A 16,422-nucleotide genomic window follows, 5' to 3' on the forward strand; every position below is an offset into this window, starting at 1 on the left:
CAGTTGGTCTTTTGAGATTGAGGAAAGCAATAAAAGCTCAAATGAATTTGAGAAAGAATCCTAAGTGCCCACCCTGATGAGCATTTCTGCTCGTCAGACCGCAGCCAGGGCAGCGCTATTTAACATGTTACCGTTCAATTGGGTTTTTGTTGTTGTTGTTGTTTTTTGCATTATTAAGTGAAGGAATCGTGGATCATCTCTGTCAGTTTAGTTTTGTAAAGTCAGCATTCAGCCACCCTCAAAACTTTCAACAATAAGAGTTAAAATATGTTTTCTGTTTAGCTCTGAAGGAGGAAATGTTTAGCTATGAAATTTGTTTCAGTTTTGCTCACTGAAAGGCGGCGGGAGATATCCGCCTGCTTCCCTCACCTTTGCCTTCTGCGTGTCCCAGGCTGGTGGGTCCCGCGAGAGTGGGACTTCTAGAAAGTGCGCTGCCTCACCTGGCAAATAAAGCCACTGGAGCAGGAGAGTTGGCACCTTTCTTGCAAAATCCTACTGATTTCTTGTAAAGGAGCCCCAGATGATAGCGTTTTGAAGGACGTTGAAACAATAACGCTGTTTCAGTGGTGAGAGGGAGGTCAGATTCAAACAATGCTGTTTAATTGTGTTAAGAATCACATTTTATGGGGCGCCTGTGGAGCACCGTCAATTGAGCATCCGACTCTTGACTGGGGCTCAGGTCATGATCCCAGGGTCATGGGATTGAGCCCCGCATCCGGCTCCACTCCGAGCATAGAGCCTGCTTAAGATTCATTCTCTCTCTCTCTCTCTCTCTCTCTCTCTCTCTCTCTCTCTCTCTCTCTCTCTCTCTCTCTCTTCCTGTCTCCCCCGGGCACATGAGTGCACGCTCTCTCTAAAATAAGATAAAAAAAGTAAAAAAAGAAAATGAAAACCTCATTTTACGAGGTAAATAACGCCTGCAGTTTCTAATTTAAAAAGTTCCTTCGGGCAATGGGTGAGCGGATTCGGTTTGATTTTTTTTTTCTTTTCTTTTTCTTATTTTCAACAGACGTGATGATTTGGGTAGTGTCACAGCTCTAGGCAACAGTGCTCGAAAGGAGGGTGAGGATGTGAGATGGCTCGTATCCAGACCCGGTCTTTTTAGAAAAATGTGAACAAAAGGAGATGATTAGATGATTTCATCCCTTCCTGAACATTAGCAGGAAGGCACGCTACCAGCCTTTTCCCACCCTTGATACAAATGCTGTAGACAAATAAATCTTGTTAATGAAGCAGTCTGCGTACGTTTTCCCTCTTACTTATAAAAGACGGTGCTGCTGAATTCTGGTGTAGTTCTCCCCATTTCTAAGAATACAAAATGAATATGAGTGCAGCGCATTTATATAAGCGATTATCTGAGGTACCACAGGCGACCCCAGCCCAGCTGGGCAGGCAGTTTCACTGATGGACAAACTAGAGTTTGGAAGGACCATCCTGGGTAAGGACGTGGGGTCAGGGAGAAAAAAACGGAAAGAGTTTCCATTAACAGATGAGAAATATGTGCTTTGAGTCTTTAAAATCGCTTTTTTGGCCGTATAATTTCCATACCACAAGACTCACCGTTTTAAACTTGCACGGGCGCGCCTGGATGGATCAGTGGGGGAAGCGTCCGACGCTTGATTTTGGCTCGGGTCGTGATCTCACGGTTTGTGAGTTCAAGTCCCGCACGGGCTCTGTGCTGACAATATTTGTTCCTTTGTGTCTGGCTTCTTTCACTTAGAATAATATTTTCATGGTTCATCCATGTTGTAGAATATATCAGTGCTTCTTTCCTTTTTGCGGCTAATATTCCATTGTATAGACAACACGAGGTTTTGTGTAGACATTCACCAGTTTATGGACCTTCGGATTATTGCCACTTTTTGGGTACTATTAATGACGCTCTGTGAAAATTCATGTGCAAATTTTTGTGTGGACATAGGTTTTCATTTCTGTAGTAATTGAACTGCTGGGTCATATGGTAACTCTAGGGCTATTCAAATCCTCAGCCAACTTTTTTTTTTTTAATGTTTGTTTATTTTTTTTAAGAGATAGAGAGACCGAGTGCAAGCGGGGTAAGGGCAGAGAGAGAGGGAGACACAGAATCTGAAGCAGGTTCCAGAATCTGAGCTGTCAGCACAGAACCCAACGCGGGGCTCGAACTCACGAACCGTGAGATCATGACCCGAGTCGAAGTCGGAAGCTTAACCGACTGAGCCACCCAGGCGCCCCCTTAGCCAACTTTTAATTATTTTTACTGTTGAGTTGTAAGAGTTCTTTATATATTCTGGATACTAGATCCTTATCAGATATATGACTTGTAAATATTTCTCCCATTCTGTGGGTTATCTTCTCACATCCTCGATAATGTCCTTTGACACACATAAGTTTTTAATTTTTATGAATTCCAATTTATGTATTTTTTTTTCTCTTGTTGCTTGTGCTTTTGGTGTCAAATCTGAAGTCGTGAAGATTTTCTCCTCTGTTTTCTTCTAAGAGTTTGGTAGTTTTAACTCTTGAGTCCATTTTGACTTAATTTTTGCATATGTTATAAAGTTGGAGTGCAGATTCTTTGGCATGTAGACATCCAGTGGTCCCAGCACCATTTGCTGAAAAGATTGTTCTTTCCCTATTGAAAGGTCTCGCACACTTGTCAAAACTCAGTTGACCAGGGGTTCATTTCTGGACTACTCTGTTGATTTATGTATCTATCCTATGCCAGTACTAAACTATCTTGTCACTGTAGTTTTGGAGTGTGTTTTGGAATTGGGAAATGTACCCTGTACTTTGTTCTTTTCTAAGATTATAAGAGTTTGTGAAAGATTGATATGAATTCTTTCAACTTTTGGGAGAACCGACCAGTAAGGCCATCTCATCCTGGGCTTTAAATGATGGGAATTGTTTCGAATGCTTTATTCAATGGCTTTGCTTGTTATAGATGTATTCAGATTTTCTATTTCTTTTTTTTTTCTTGAGGCGGGGGAGGGGCAGAGGAAGAAGGAGACAGAGTCTTAAGCGTGCCTCACGCCTAGCACGGAGCTCCATGTGGGGCTTAATCTCATGACTGTGAGATCATGGCCTGAGCCTAAATCCAGAGACTGAGCCACCTAGGCGCTCCTGGATTTTCTATTTCTTTTGTGAGTTGGTTTTGGTAGTTTGTATTTTTATAGATTTTTTTTTTTTTTTTTTTTTTTACTTTTTTGGGTGGTCGACCTAGAGTTTGCAATATATATTTAGAAGGAATCCGGGTCCATTGTCACAGAGCACTATACTGCTTCACAGGTAGCACAAGCACCTTATAATAACAGAGTATACCTAATTCTTCCTTCCCACCCCTGGCATCATTACTGTCGTTCATTTCATTTATACATAAACATACGTAGGTATCATATATATGCTTGTAGATAAGCATATATAATTGAATACATTGTTCCTGTTACTATTTTTTTTTAATTTTTTTTAACGTTTATTTATTTTTGAGACAGATAGAGACAGAGCATGAACGGGGGAGGGTCAGAGAGAAGGAGACACAGAATCCGAAACAGGCTCCAGGCTCTGAGCTGTCAGCACAGAGCCCGACGCGGGGCCCGAACTCACGGACCTCGAGATCATGACCTGAGCCGAAGTTGGCCGCTTAACCGACTGAGCCACCCAGGCGCCCCATTCCTGTTACTATTTTGAACAAACTGTTATCTGTTAGATCAATTAAGAATACAAAAAAAGTAGATGGGGCACCTGGGTGGCTCGGTCGGTTAAGCGACCCACTCTTGGTTTCAGCTCAGGTCATGATCTCGTGGTTTGTGGGTTCGAGTCCCACGGAGGGCTGTGTGATGGCTGCACAGAGCCTGCTTGGGCTTCTCTCTCTCCCTCTCTCCCGTCCCCTCCTCCCCCTCAAAATAAATAAATAAACATTAAAAAAAAAAGAATACAAAAAATTCAAGTTTTTATTTTATTTCATTTTTTTTTTATTTTAGAGAGAGAAAGAGAGAGAGAGAGCGTGCAAGCGAGAGAGATGGGGAGAAGGGCAGAGGGAGAGAGAATCCCAGGCAAGTTCCACACTCAGCGCGTGACTGACGCGGGGCTTGATCCCATGACCCTGGGATCGTGACCTGAGCTGAAATAGTCAGATAACTTCACTTACTACTTCTCTTGTACTTTCTTTCTTTATGTAGATCTGGGTCTCTGACCTATATAGCATTTTCCTTCTTCCTGAAGAACCTTTTGGGAAACATTTCTTGCAAGGCAGGTCTACTGGCAACAAATTCCCTCAATTTTTATATGCCTGAGTTCTGAAGGAAAATTTCACAAGGTACAGAATGCCAAGTTGGGGAGATTTTTGTTTTTTTCTCAACACTTTAAACATTTCTCTCCACTCCTCTCTTACTTGCATAGTTTTTGAGGATAAGTTGAATATAATTCTTATCTTAGCTCCTCTCTAGGTAAGCTTTTCCCAACCCTCCCCACCCTTCCCCCTGGCTTCTTTCAGGACTTTTCTTTATCATTGTTTTTTTCTGCAGTTTAAATATGATCTGCCTGCTTGGTGTTTTCTGAGCTTCCTGGATCTGTTGTTTGGTGTTTTTAACAACGTGGAAAAATTCTCAGTCATTGTTGTTTCAAGTATTTCTTCTGTCCCTTTCTCTTTGTCTTCTCCCGGTAGCCTCATTAAACATATGTCATCTTTGGTATCTTGTTCCATTTTCTTTAGTCTTTTTTTCTTTCCTGTTTGCTTTTCAGTTTTGAAATCTTGTATTGACATATCCACAAGTTCAGAGACTCTTTTTTTAATTAAAAAAAATTTTTTTTTATTTTTGAGAGAGAGACAGACCATGAGCAGGGAGGAGCAGAGAGAGAGGGAGACACAGAATCGGAAGCAGGCTCCAGGCTCCGAGCTGTCAGCACAGTGCCCGACACGGGGCTCGAACCGTGAGATCATGACCTGAGCCTAAGTCAGACGCTTAACCGACTGAGCCCCTCAGAGATTGCTTTTTTAGTGGGCCAGTGTACTAATGAGCCCACCAAAGGCATTCTTCATTTCTATTAGAGTGTTTTGGACCTCTACCGTTTCATTTTTATTCTAAATATTTCTCTCATTCTGCTTACAGTTCCCATCTGTTCTTGTATGTTGTCTACTTTCATAGAGCATGTTACATAGTTATATTAAAATCCTAGTCTCATTAATTCCACCATTCCTGCCATATCTGACCATGGTTCTAATGTTTTCTCTGTGTCTTCAAACTGCGTTTTTTGCCTTGTAGTATGCCTTGTTGCTTTTCGTTGAGAGCCAAACATGATGTACTAGTTGAAAGGAACTGCAGTAAATAGGTCTTTAGTAATATGGTGGCATGGCACGGGGGGCAGGGGCAGTATTCTGGAGCCCGGTGATTAGGTCTCAGTCTTTTGGTGAGTTTATGTCTCTGGATTACGAACTTCACCAGTGCTTCTCAAGCAGCTTTCCTCCCTTAGGTGGGACAGGAAGGCTAGAGGGACTGGGATAGGGTATTTCCTTTCCCCTAGGTGGGTTAGGCTCTGACGAAAAACCTGATAGATCAAGCTCTGGTCAAATAGTTTCTCTCTTGAGGGCAGACCTTGTTAGGATGAACAGAATCCTGTGGCGTATTTCAAGATGGCTCCCCTTCCTTTCCCCCTTCTGAAGCAGGACGGAGATTTTCCTCCCACTTCACTGAGACAACCTGGTGGCTAGCGGAGGTAAAACAAAAGGTGGGCGGGCTGTCCCGTGACTGGGCCCCCTGGGGTTTTCAACTCTCAGACTGGGCTACGCTGAGCCCCCCAGCAATTCGGTCACAGTTCGGATTCTCCTGCCCTGCTACTGAGTTCCGCAGAGGCCTCTGCTCATGGGTTTCTGCTCCAGCAAGGTTTGATTTTCTGTGTCCGCTTGTCTGTCTCTCCAGTTCTGGGGGTAGCATCGTCCCCTGTGACCTCAATTCCCTGAGAAGAAGAGTTAGGTTTTTGTTTTTGTTTTTTTCCCCCAGTTAGTTCAGCTAGTCTGCTGATTGTTAGGCTGGAGTAATGACTTCCAAGCTCCTTAAATGCTGGCCCAGAAACCAGAAATCCTGTTGCTTATTTTTCGATAGAGACATTTATAGCTACATATCGTCTGCCTTAAGGGCATCCCGTGAGTGTTTTTACGTTGTGTTTTCTTTTTTTGTTCATCTCAGGGTAGTTGCTGACTTCCTTTGGGGTGCCTAAACTTTCTATGGGGGGGAGGAAAGCATCGCCAGCCCGTCACTGGATTAATTCCAGGGAGCGGTGGAACCTCCAGGCCCCGGGATTTGTTTCCACTGACACCTTTCGACAGTGGTTTCTGAGGAAGACGGGAACTGAAAGGAGACAGAAGTGGCTGAGGAGAAGGCCGTGTGACCTCAGTCCTCGCTTCAGAAGCCACCCTGTGGGCGGCTTCCCTCTAAAGCAGGGATTCTGACCTAGGGCCAGTATTGTCCCTCGGTGACACTGAACAATGCCGGGACCCGTGTGTCATCGCCAGGCTGGAGCAGGGGGTGGCTAGTGGCGTCTAGCATCTCTCGGGTAGAGGCCAGGGATGCTGCTAGGCATGCTGTAACGCACAGGGCGTCCCCTCACAGCGGACAGTTATCTGGTCTGAAATGTCAACAGCGCTGCCGTGGAGAAACCTTTTCTTGCCCCCTTACGTTGGCGGGACTGTCTCCCGCTCGCTTAGCACCTACCTGTCCAGTGTCTCAGTGCCTCTTCACAATGGTCCCTGAGGTAGGTGAAATGTCACAATCTGAGGTGAGGCGGGTGAAGCCTTAAAACCGTAGCCGGGCTGTCAGTCGGGGGCAGAGCCCGGACGACCACCCTCCAGTCCGGCTGTGTCCCCCCAAACGCCCACAGTCGCCCGGGCCTCCGCTCGCCTCGCTCACTCCACCTTTCGAAGGCAGATCGTCATGGACTGTCCTGTGAGTACACGTCCCGGCTAAGAACGCCTCACGCTGTCTGGCCCTGCGAACGGAGTGGAAGCTCCCGGCAGGCCGCGCGGCATTCGGCCCAGAGTAGGCGTTCGGTACATGTTTGTTGAATGAGTCAGGAGGTAGGAGAGAAAAGGTACGAAAACGTTAGCTTGCGTGTCTCGAGGAGCTTGGAGGGAAGGTTGGAGCTGCCCCCGGAAGAGGCTGGGGGATGGACCGGGCCCCTAGCACTGGTGGGGCAAGAGAGACGGTGGACCGTACGTGGGTTGTTTTGCCCAGAGGATTTTAGTTTGGTTTTAATTCACACTCCTGCTTCCTCTTCCCTTTGAATCGTTCATCCCAGCACCTTTTACCTTTTTTGAAAGACTAGGTTTAACTCTACTTAAAAATTCACCGTGGCCTCAGATTTTTGTCCCCTAAAGGTCTTGCCAAAAACATAAAGACACTTGACGGCATTTGGCGTCCATTTTCATTAAATTATCCTGACATTGAATCTGCGCGTTCTAAGGCGGCTGGTCTCAACGTTCTCCTCCATAAAATGGGAATAATGATCCTTTGTTAGCTAACTGAGCCCTTTCCCGAGGATCAATGATTTAAGCACACAAAAGCATTCTCTCTCTCTCTCTTTTTTTATTAAATATATTTTACTGTCAAATTGGTACCCAAACAAAAGCATTCTCAACAGTACTGTGTAAATGGCCAGGCCCCTCCGGTTATGGGTGACTTTGAAAAATTGTATTCATATGACTTATGCAATATAACCATAATCATTAAAATAGTTTGCTAGAATGAAACAAAGGGCATTCAGATTTTGTGCTTTTCACTTACAGTGCTAGCCTCATAATTTGGTTAAAAGCTCTTTCTTAGCTGGGACTGTCCTGACAAATACAAGACCCTGACCTTTGTTTCTCCACAGGTGTTACAGAACATTTTGGACACCGAAAAGGATTATGCTAAAGAACTTCAGTCTCTACTTGTCACTTACTTAAGACCCCTGCAGGCCAATAACAAGTAAGATTTACGTTTTAAACCCGTTGCTAAATAAAGCAAGATAATGTCCGCATCGAGTCATTACTCTTATGTCACTGAATCATTGATTTTGCCCTTTAGAAGAATTTCCACAGATCACAGGTTGCCAAGAAACGCGGTCAAGGCAACGGAAATTACGCAAGATGTTGCTGCTGGAGAGCTTGGCTTTCTGTCTCTTTGGGCTGTGGAAGGAATGAGCGGATCCGCATTTGTCACAATTTTTATCTTGTACATCCTAAAAGCGACACATGCGGTTTTGCCTCGCCCCAAGAGGGCCTGCTGGTGTTTCTGTGCAGCAAACATGTAAACTGGAAAGTTTTGTGCTCCCCGTGACCTTTTCTTGCCAGGGCAGAAACTCTTTCCCGCGGTCTGAGAGCGGAAAGAGTGTGGCATTTTGTGAATGTTCATAAGGGCGCTTCAAGCCTGTATTTCAGCCAGGCAAAAAGAGAATGATAGAGATGTTAAAATGTTTTTGTTTTTTTGTTTTTTTAAACAAAACATTCAAACCTTATTCTGCTCTTCGAAGTGACTGTCTGAGGCTGGAATTGAAAACTTAGTCTTCGTGAAAGAAAAATATCGACCGCTCATTTTGTGTGTGTGTGTGTGTGTGTGTGTGTGTGTGTGTGTGTGTGTGCTTCTAGAATAGCATATTAAACAGTGGCTAACTGCATTTGTTTGTGTTTATATCTTACTTGATTACACTTTACTGGAGATTACGATCTATAAGTCAAATAGAAAATGTGGCCGTTGGCCCATGTAATGGGGGACAAAAGCCTCCTCTTTTTCCTCGGGAAGAGTTTACTTTTGCTGGACAGCTGCCTAAAGTATTGGGCTTCAGTCAGGGAAATATGTTTCATATATTTCACGATTTTTCTCCCTTTTGTCCACATCATGTTTGCTAAGGCGTAAAGCCTGGCTGAATTTCCCAATTGGGAATTTTCCACGGCGCTATGGGAATATTACTCCAGCGTGAAAGGATTTTATAGTCCTATGTTTTGTAAGAGCTTAAACGCGATCAACAACAAAGTGTCCTTTGTTATTATTATGTAAAGCACGAAGTGAATTCTGTGAATCGTGCTTCTTTGAGCTGAATGGAAGGAACCCCAGTGAATCACTGGGTCCAGCGCCCGGGAAGAAATCACCATCTCCATTGAACACAGAAAACTCAAGTCCAGAAGGGCTTACTGCCGTACCCATCACACAGCCAGGAAGTGGCCACGCTCGACCCACTGTGCCCCCTGCCACCAGTAACATGTGCCTTCCGTTTCGCGGAGGTGACGGGCAGAGGCAGGACACGGAGGCGGTGGCCCTGGGAGGGGAGATGGTGAGATTTCAAATGAAGGAGTGACTGATTAGCAAGCTGGAAACAGTAAGAGGAAAGGGAAGCTGGCTGCCTGAAGGTTTTGCTTTTGACTCCCCATCATAGGGGTTTTCCAGCGTGTGGTTCAGGAGGGCGATGGGGCAGAGAAGCTGGCAGCTTTTTATGCCCGAGGGGTTTCGGGTAACGTTTGTTTGGGTGTTCCTTTTCTTTGTCAGCAAAAATGACTCTCTGGGAAACACGCCCCTGGTATTAATACATGAAGAAGAAAGGCCTTTAAGTCTTCAGAAAAGCCTCCTCCCCCAAACGGTCTAAGAGCATGGACTCTGGAGCTAGAACGTTTTGATTGGCATTCTGGCGTCACCCTTCACTGGCTTTGTGACTCCGGGCGATTTGCTGGACCTCTCTGTGCCTGGGTTTCCTGACCTGTAAAACGGAAGCAACAGGGGCGCCTGGGCGGCTCAGTCGGTGAAGCGTCCGGCTTCGGCTCAGGTCATGATCTCACAGTCCGTGAGTTCGAGCCCCACCTCGGGCTCTGGGCTGACAGCTCCGAGCCTGGAGCCTGCTTCGGATTCTGGGTCTCCCTCTGTCTCTGCCCCTCCCCTGCTCATGCTCTGTCTCTCTCTGTCTCAGAAATGAATTAAAAAAACACACTTAAAAAATTAATTAAAAACGGAGGCAACGGTCCCTACCTCATAAAATTGTGGGCAGGTTACGATGCGTTATGTGTGAAACGCCCGCCTCCGTGTTAAGTGCCGAGTGAGTGTGGTTGGCGCTTCTTGTTACCACGTACTGTCTGGTAGGGGAGGAATGGACAGAAGTCACGGTTCGGAAGCTCTGGATAAAACTGTTCCGTTTGCCTTTATCTGCTCCGTTCCACTCCACAGACAAATCAGTACTAGTTTCTTCTCCTGGACCTCCTCTCCTAAACATTTCCTTTCGTTGATTTATGAGCATTGCAAATTGGGAGAAACTGGGTTTTGTGATTTTTCCCCTGTGCATTCTGCGAGCATATATACTATCCTTCGATTGCTCTCCCAGCGGCTCTAGAAGACTCAAAATGCTTTACGTTTATCCCCCGTTGTGATGCATTTTGCCTATTAAGATATTTAGATAGTATGCAGTTGTAATTCGTTCACTCGTTGCACTGTAAAATGCCTAAATGGCTTTGATAAACCCTTGTTTGCTTGACGATCATTATTCTTACTGCAGGAAAAGAAAATCAAGGAAAGACACTTTCACTTTTATTTTTTTTAAGTTTATTTACTTATTTTGAGAGAGACAGAGACAGCGTCGGGGGGCGGGGCACAGAAAGAGAGGGAGAGAGAGAATCCCAAGCAGGCTCCATGCTGCCAGTGCAGAGCCCGACGCCGGGCTTGAACTCACGAAACCGCGGGATCATGACCTGGGCCGAAACCAAGAGTCCAACGCTTAACCACCTGAGCCACCCAGGCACCCCGAGTAAAGATGCTTTTACAAGTTGTTTAAGAACACGGACTTGGTGTAAATTAAAAAGCGAAAGTTAAAATCTAGGGGTTGCTTCCCTTGTCCCCTTTGCCAGTTATTAGCAAATCATCAGCTCACTAGACCAGAGATAGATAACTAGAATCATCCTTAAATTCTAGCCACTGAAACTATGTATGTTTTTTTTTTTCCAGTCTGAGTACTGTGGAGTTTACATCTTTATTGGGGAACTTTGAGGAAGTATGCTCATTTCAACAGACGCTCTGCCAAGCCTTGGAAGAATGTTCAAAGTGAGTGTCACATATTGCCATCAAGATAGCCAGCAACATCACTTCCTTGGCGTGTTTTGTTTTCCTTTTAACTGTTGTCTTAGATTAAGGGCATTTTATGTTTACTCATTTGTTACAACTCTGATAAACGGTCCCAGTACAGAGAAAATACGCTAGGTGGTGGCATTCACAGGGCCAAACCATTAGTTGTATATATCAGGGCTCTACGTGCAGTAAATTATTCCTGACTTTACTGAAAAATTGTATTGCTTTTACTGCTCCTGGGCAGTGTAAGAGCCAAATACGGTCTCGATCGACCGCGGATGATGCCTTTGACATTGATTAGATATTTTCTTTTGTACATTGCGAATGGAAAATTAGTCAGATGACTCATTTGGTTGCACAAGCTGCTGCTTCTCTTTAAATCACACCCAGGATCTTATCTGTTATATTAACAGTTGCAACTTGAAGAAGTGGGGAAAGGAAAGTATATCTTTATGTGAACCACAATACATATTTGATGGCTAGCTCGATGGTTGAAGTGTTCAACTATGGAATGGGCTGTAAAGATCATCAGGCAGTATATTTCTGTAGCAAGATTCATTTTCCAAGCAGCGTATGTTGGAGAAGTTGGCAACTTTCATGGTCTATAGCGAAACTGGAGGGATTGCCTGTTTCTTGAGCTTTCTGGGACACGGGTGGTCATCCAGGAAGGAAGATGGTAAGAGCCCACACCAAAGAGACCTGTGGAGCCATCCTCAATGTGCATAGGGATCCAGCTTGTTGATGAGGGAAGAGAAGTCACCAGGTGAGAAGAGCAGATCACAAACTAGATTTGTAATCTTCATTTTCCATTTTATAGAGAAAGAGGTAGGAGGAAGTCCAAGGAAAATGCCAAAATTATTATAATCCCCGAATGGTGGGGTTCTGGGTAATATTTTTTCTTTCTTGCACTTTTCTGATTTTTCTACAAATAAAAACAGGTGGCTTGTAACTTAAAAAAAATTAATTAAAAAAATCTTGAGGCCATCCTGCCTAGGGACCACCAGGTCACTAAGACTACATAATACTCTTTTGTGATATGTCGTTTTTGGAGTTGATTAGTTGTGTCTGTACTTGAACTTCATATAAATTAGCCGACAGTATTTTTGTGTGTGCCTGGCCAAAAACTTGAATATTATAATTTGAATAAATACCTTTTTTGAGAAAGAGAGAGAGGCACAAGTGAGCGAGAGGCAGAGAAGGAGAGAATCCCAGGAGAGGCAGAGATAGAGAGGCAGCCTCACCCGAAGCAGAGCTCGAGCTCACCCGATGTGGTCCTCGAACTCACGAACCATGAGGTCACGACCTGAGCCAAGTCAGATGCTTAACGACTGAGCCAGCCAGGCGCCCTTGAATAAATATCTTAAAAAAAAAAAAACCCAAAATACCCTACTTCGTAATTCCAGGTAAGTACCTGACCTTATGCATTGGTGCTGTGTTTGGTGGTCAAGAGCTTACATTTCATGGAGGAAGTGATTATAATATAGTTTCTCTTTTAATTTTGGCAAAAGAATTCCAAAGGTTTACACGTTGCCAGGTTTGGTTGGAGCCATCTTCCTTTATTGCGTTTATTATTTTACGTTCTGTGTTTCATCTGTTTTACTTACAGGTTCCCAGAAAACCAACACAAAGTAGGAGGCTGTCTACTGAACCTCATGCCTCATTTTAAATCTATGTATCTGGCTTACTGCGCAAATCACCCCTCAGCTGTCAATGTACTCACACAGCACAGGTAAACTGTTACCATTTCCCCAAATAGGCTGCTTTACAGTGAGATCCTTTCCTGGGACTGCTTCATTTGGAAGTCCAAGGTCGCCAGCTGAACTTTTGATGACTGAGCAGCTGCTATGTACAAGGTCCTGTCCTGGCTGGCGGGGATACAGCAGTAAGCAAGGAAGAGGAAGTCCCTCCCCTCAGAGCATAGACTCTTGAGAGCAATGCAGACGTGAAATCAAACACCATAAACATGTTGTAGGACAAAAGGGTAATGAAAAGGATGGTGTGAGACTGTGCAACATGGTATCAGCTTAGTGTGGGGGGAGGGGAGGCTCAGGGAAGGCCTTCCTGAAGCAAAACTCCATTTGGATCCTTTGGTGTAGTCTTCCGGTGCCCCCATGAATGGTTTTTCTGAGTTGCTGCCAAACAGCTCAAGTGCCAGGGGTCATCTCGTTTTCACTTTCCCTTTGTCTGGCGGGGGACGTCTCAAGCAGCGCTGTGACTGGAAGGCAGATATTTACTAACATGGAGGGCGGAAGGGCACGAGCGGTGGGAACTACCTGGCAGGTACTTTATGCAATTGGGCTGTGATAATAATTGTACAGGATTAGAAATTGTTTCAGATTCATGGGGAATAACAGAATAGTATCTCCTTTCAGAGGCCTCGCAAGGGACCTTGATAAATGCTTCTCTCTCCTACCCCTCCTGACCCTGGGGCTCCCTGTCCCTGACACATTTACTGATGCATTCATCTGGGCCAGCACGCTGTATGGTGGGTTTCTTTTTTGTAAGTTTATTTATTTATTTTGGGAGAGAGAGAGAGAGAGAGCGCGCGCGCACGAGCGAGGAGGGGAGGGGCAGAAAGAGAGGGAGAGGAAGAATCCCAAGCAGGCTCCGCGCTGTCAGCACAGAACCCAGCATGGGGCTCGATCCCATGAACCATGAGATCATGACCTGAGCCGAGATCAAGAGTCAGGTGCTTGACCAAGTGAGCCACTCAGGTGCCCCTGTACGATAGGTTTAAAGATGCCGTTTGAACTTTGAAATCATGTGCTAGAAATCTGACGTGGTGGGGACAGTAGCAAGTACAACACACAGAGTCTCTCAGGACTTAACCTGGAGACTAGATTCAGAATGGATAGGAGTTGTAGAGACTGCTCATGGCCAAAAGGAATATTCTTCTCTCAATCTGGCTCAGACTTGAACTCCCGGAGCCAGACTGGAACACTAGTCAACACCAACCCTCGGAGGTGGCGGAATTTTGGGTTTTGTCCTGCTCTGTTAGAAGCGTTATTGACTTCATAGAGCCGTTAAGTAAGGACATTTTTAAGGTAGAATTCAGTGGGTCCTACTCGAAGGTCAGTTTTTATTTCCTGACCAACGTCGTGAATTCTTGTAGAATAGCAAACCCGGAAGTTGACGTTTAAAGAAAGCGGAGCCGTGAATCTGAGTTATTTAGGCAAGTGGCTCAACTCCTTAGAGCTAATATTAGCTAATAATAGCACTGATAGTGTGCCAGGCACATGATGTAAGAGCCTATGAGGGAATTACTATTATTACCGTCTCTGCTTTACAGATAAGACGTTGGAAGGTCAAGGAATCTGCCCGAGAACCCATAGCCGTTAAGCGGTTGAGCCAGAATTAGAACCCAGGTCTGCCAGACTTCTAAACAGATATGTTTGTTAAGATATATATTTTACCTACAAAGAATAACTTAAATGCAAATTTAAGGAATTGCAATAAAGTGAACACCCATGGTACACACCACCCAGCTTAAGAAATAAAACATTACCACTTCCTTTTTTATACACCAGGCTTACTGGGTTCGAATTCACATACAGTTAAATTATTCTTAGCATATTCAGAGTTGTGCAACCATCCCCACAATCAATTGGAGACCATTTTTATCACTCCCGAAACAAACCCATCCTAATCGCCAGGCACTCGCTGGCACTCTGGACATTTCATTTAAGTGGAATCACACAGCACAGGGCCGTTTGGGTCTGGCTTGTTTCCCTTCTCGTAATGTTTTCCAGGTTCATCCATGTTGTAGCACTTGTTAGCACCTTGGTCTTTATTTGTTAATTTTTAATTTTTTAAGTTTATTTATTTTTGAGAGAGAGAGAGAGAGAGAGAGAGAGAGAGAGCATGCAAGTGGGGGGTGCAGAGAGAGAGAGGGAGAGAGAGAATCCCAAGTCGCCTCCACCCTGTTGGAGCCCAATGACCCGGGGCTCGATCTCAGGATCCGTGAGATCATGACCTGAGCCAAAATCGAGAGTCAGGCACTCAACCGAGTGAGCCACCCAGGTGCCCCTAAGTACCTTGTTTTTTAAATCACCAAAAAAAAAAAAAAAAAAAAATTCCATTGTTTAGATACACAATATACAGCATACAATATACAATATACTATATGCAATATACAGCATACTGTTCTTCCATTCAAGGTGGTGGACATATGGATTGTGAATAATGCCTCTATGAACATTAGCTACAAGTCTTTGTGTGGACATATGTTTTCATTTCTCTGGGGTGGACACCCAGGCGTGAAATCGCTAGGTCATATGAAAACTTATGTTTCACCTTTAGAGGAGCTGTCTGACTGGTTTCCAAGGTGGCTGCACCAATTTATATTCATTCCCGCCATTTTTTATCATCAGCGTTTGTGATTGTAGCCATCCTGACGGGTGTGAAGTAACATCTCATTGTGATTTGCTTTGCATTTCCCTGATGAAGGATGCTGTTAAATATCTTTCATGGGCTTTTTGGCCATTTGTATAGCTTCTTTGGGGGAAATGTCTATTCAGATCTTTGCCTATTTTATTCGTTTTTAATGTTTACTTATTTTTGAGAGAGAGAGAGAGAGAAAGCGCAAGTGAGTGGGGGAGGGGCAGAGAGAGAGGAAGACAGAGGATCTGAAGTGGGTTCCGTGCTGACAGCAGAGAGCCCGATGCGGGTCTCAAACTCATGAACGCTGAGATCATGACCTGAGATGAAGTCGGACGCTTAACCGACTGAGCCACCCAGGTACCTCCATCCTTTGCCTATTTTGGGGGCGCCTAGGTGGCTCAGTCGGTTAAGCTTCCGACTTCGGCTCAGGTCATGATCTCACGGTTCGTGAGTTCAAGCCCCGCATTGGGCTCTGCGCTGACAGCTCGGAGCCTGGAGCCTCCTTTTCTCCCTCTCTCTCTGCCCCTCCCCTGCTTGCACTCTGTCTCTCTCTCTTAAAAATAAATAAACATTAAAAAAAAATTTTTTTTTTAAATCCTTTGCCCATTTTTCAGTTGGGTTATTCCTCTTTTCATTGTTGACTTGCAACACTTTATATATTCTTCTTTATATCCTCTTGTTAGATATATGATTTGCAGAAATTCTCTCCCACTTTGTGGATTTTCTATTCACTTTCTTGATGGGGTCCTTTTTTGTTTGTTTTTTGATGGTGTCTTTTGAATCACAAAAGTTTTAATTTCGAATTTGCCTTCTGTTGCTTGCACTTTTGGTGTTCTATCTAAAAAAACTATTGCCTAATCCAAGTCATGAGGATTTATGCCTGATTAAGAATTTTATAGTGTTATCTCTTACCTTTAGCTCTTCAATCTATTTTTAAAAGATGTTTATTTATTTATTTTGAGAAAGAGAGAGTGAGCAGGGGAGGGGCCGAGAGAGA

General features: G+C 44.4%; 1 protein-coding gene across 5 annotated transcripts in view; it reads left to right on the plus strand.

Annotated features, from left to right (window-relative positions):
• ARHGEF6 (Rac/Cdc42 guanine nucleotide exchange factor 6) overlaps positions 1-16,422 on the plus strand; it is a 102,304-nt gene that overhangs the window by 50,725 nt on the left and 35,157 nt on the right. For all 5 annotated transcript variants that reach the window (XM_081793921.1, XM_081793922.1, XM_081793923.1 and 2 more), the window contains 3 exons: positions 7,837-7,931; positions 10,926-11,021; positions 12,652-12,774. In XM_081793921.1, coding sequence (XP_081650047.1) covers positions 7,837-7,931; positions 10,926-11,021; positions 12,652-12,774 — 314 coding nt within the window. The remainder of the gene's footprint in view (positions 1-7,836; positions 7,932-10,925; positions 11,022-12,651; positions 12,775-16,422) is intronic.

The sequence above is a fragment of the Panthera onca genome, chromosome X (assembly GCF_046562875.1).
Source record: "Panthera onca isolate mPanOnc1 chromosome X, mPanOnc1 haplotype 2, whole genome shotgun sequence".
NCBI classification, from domain to species: Eukaryota; Metazoa; Chordata; class Mammalia; order Carnivora; family Felidae; genus Panthera; species Panthera onca.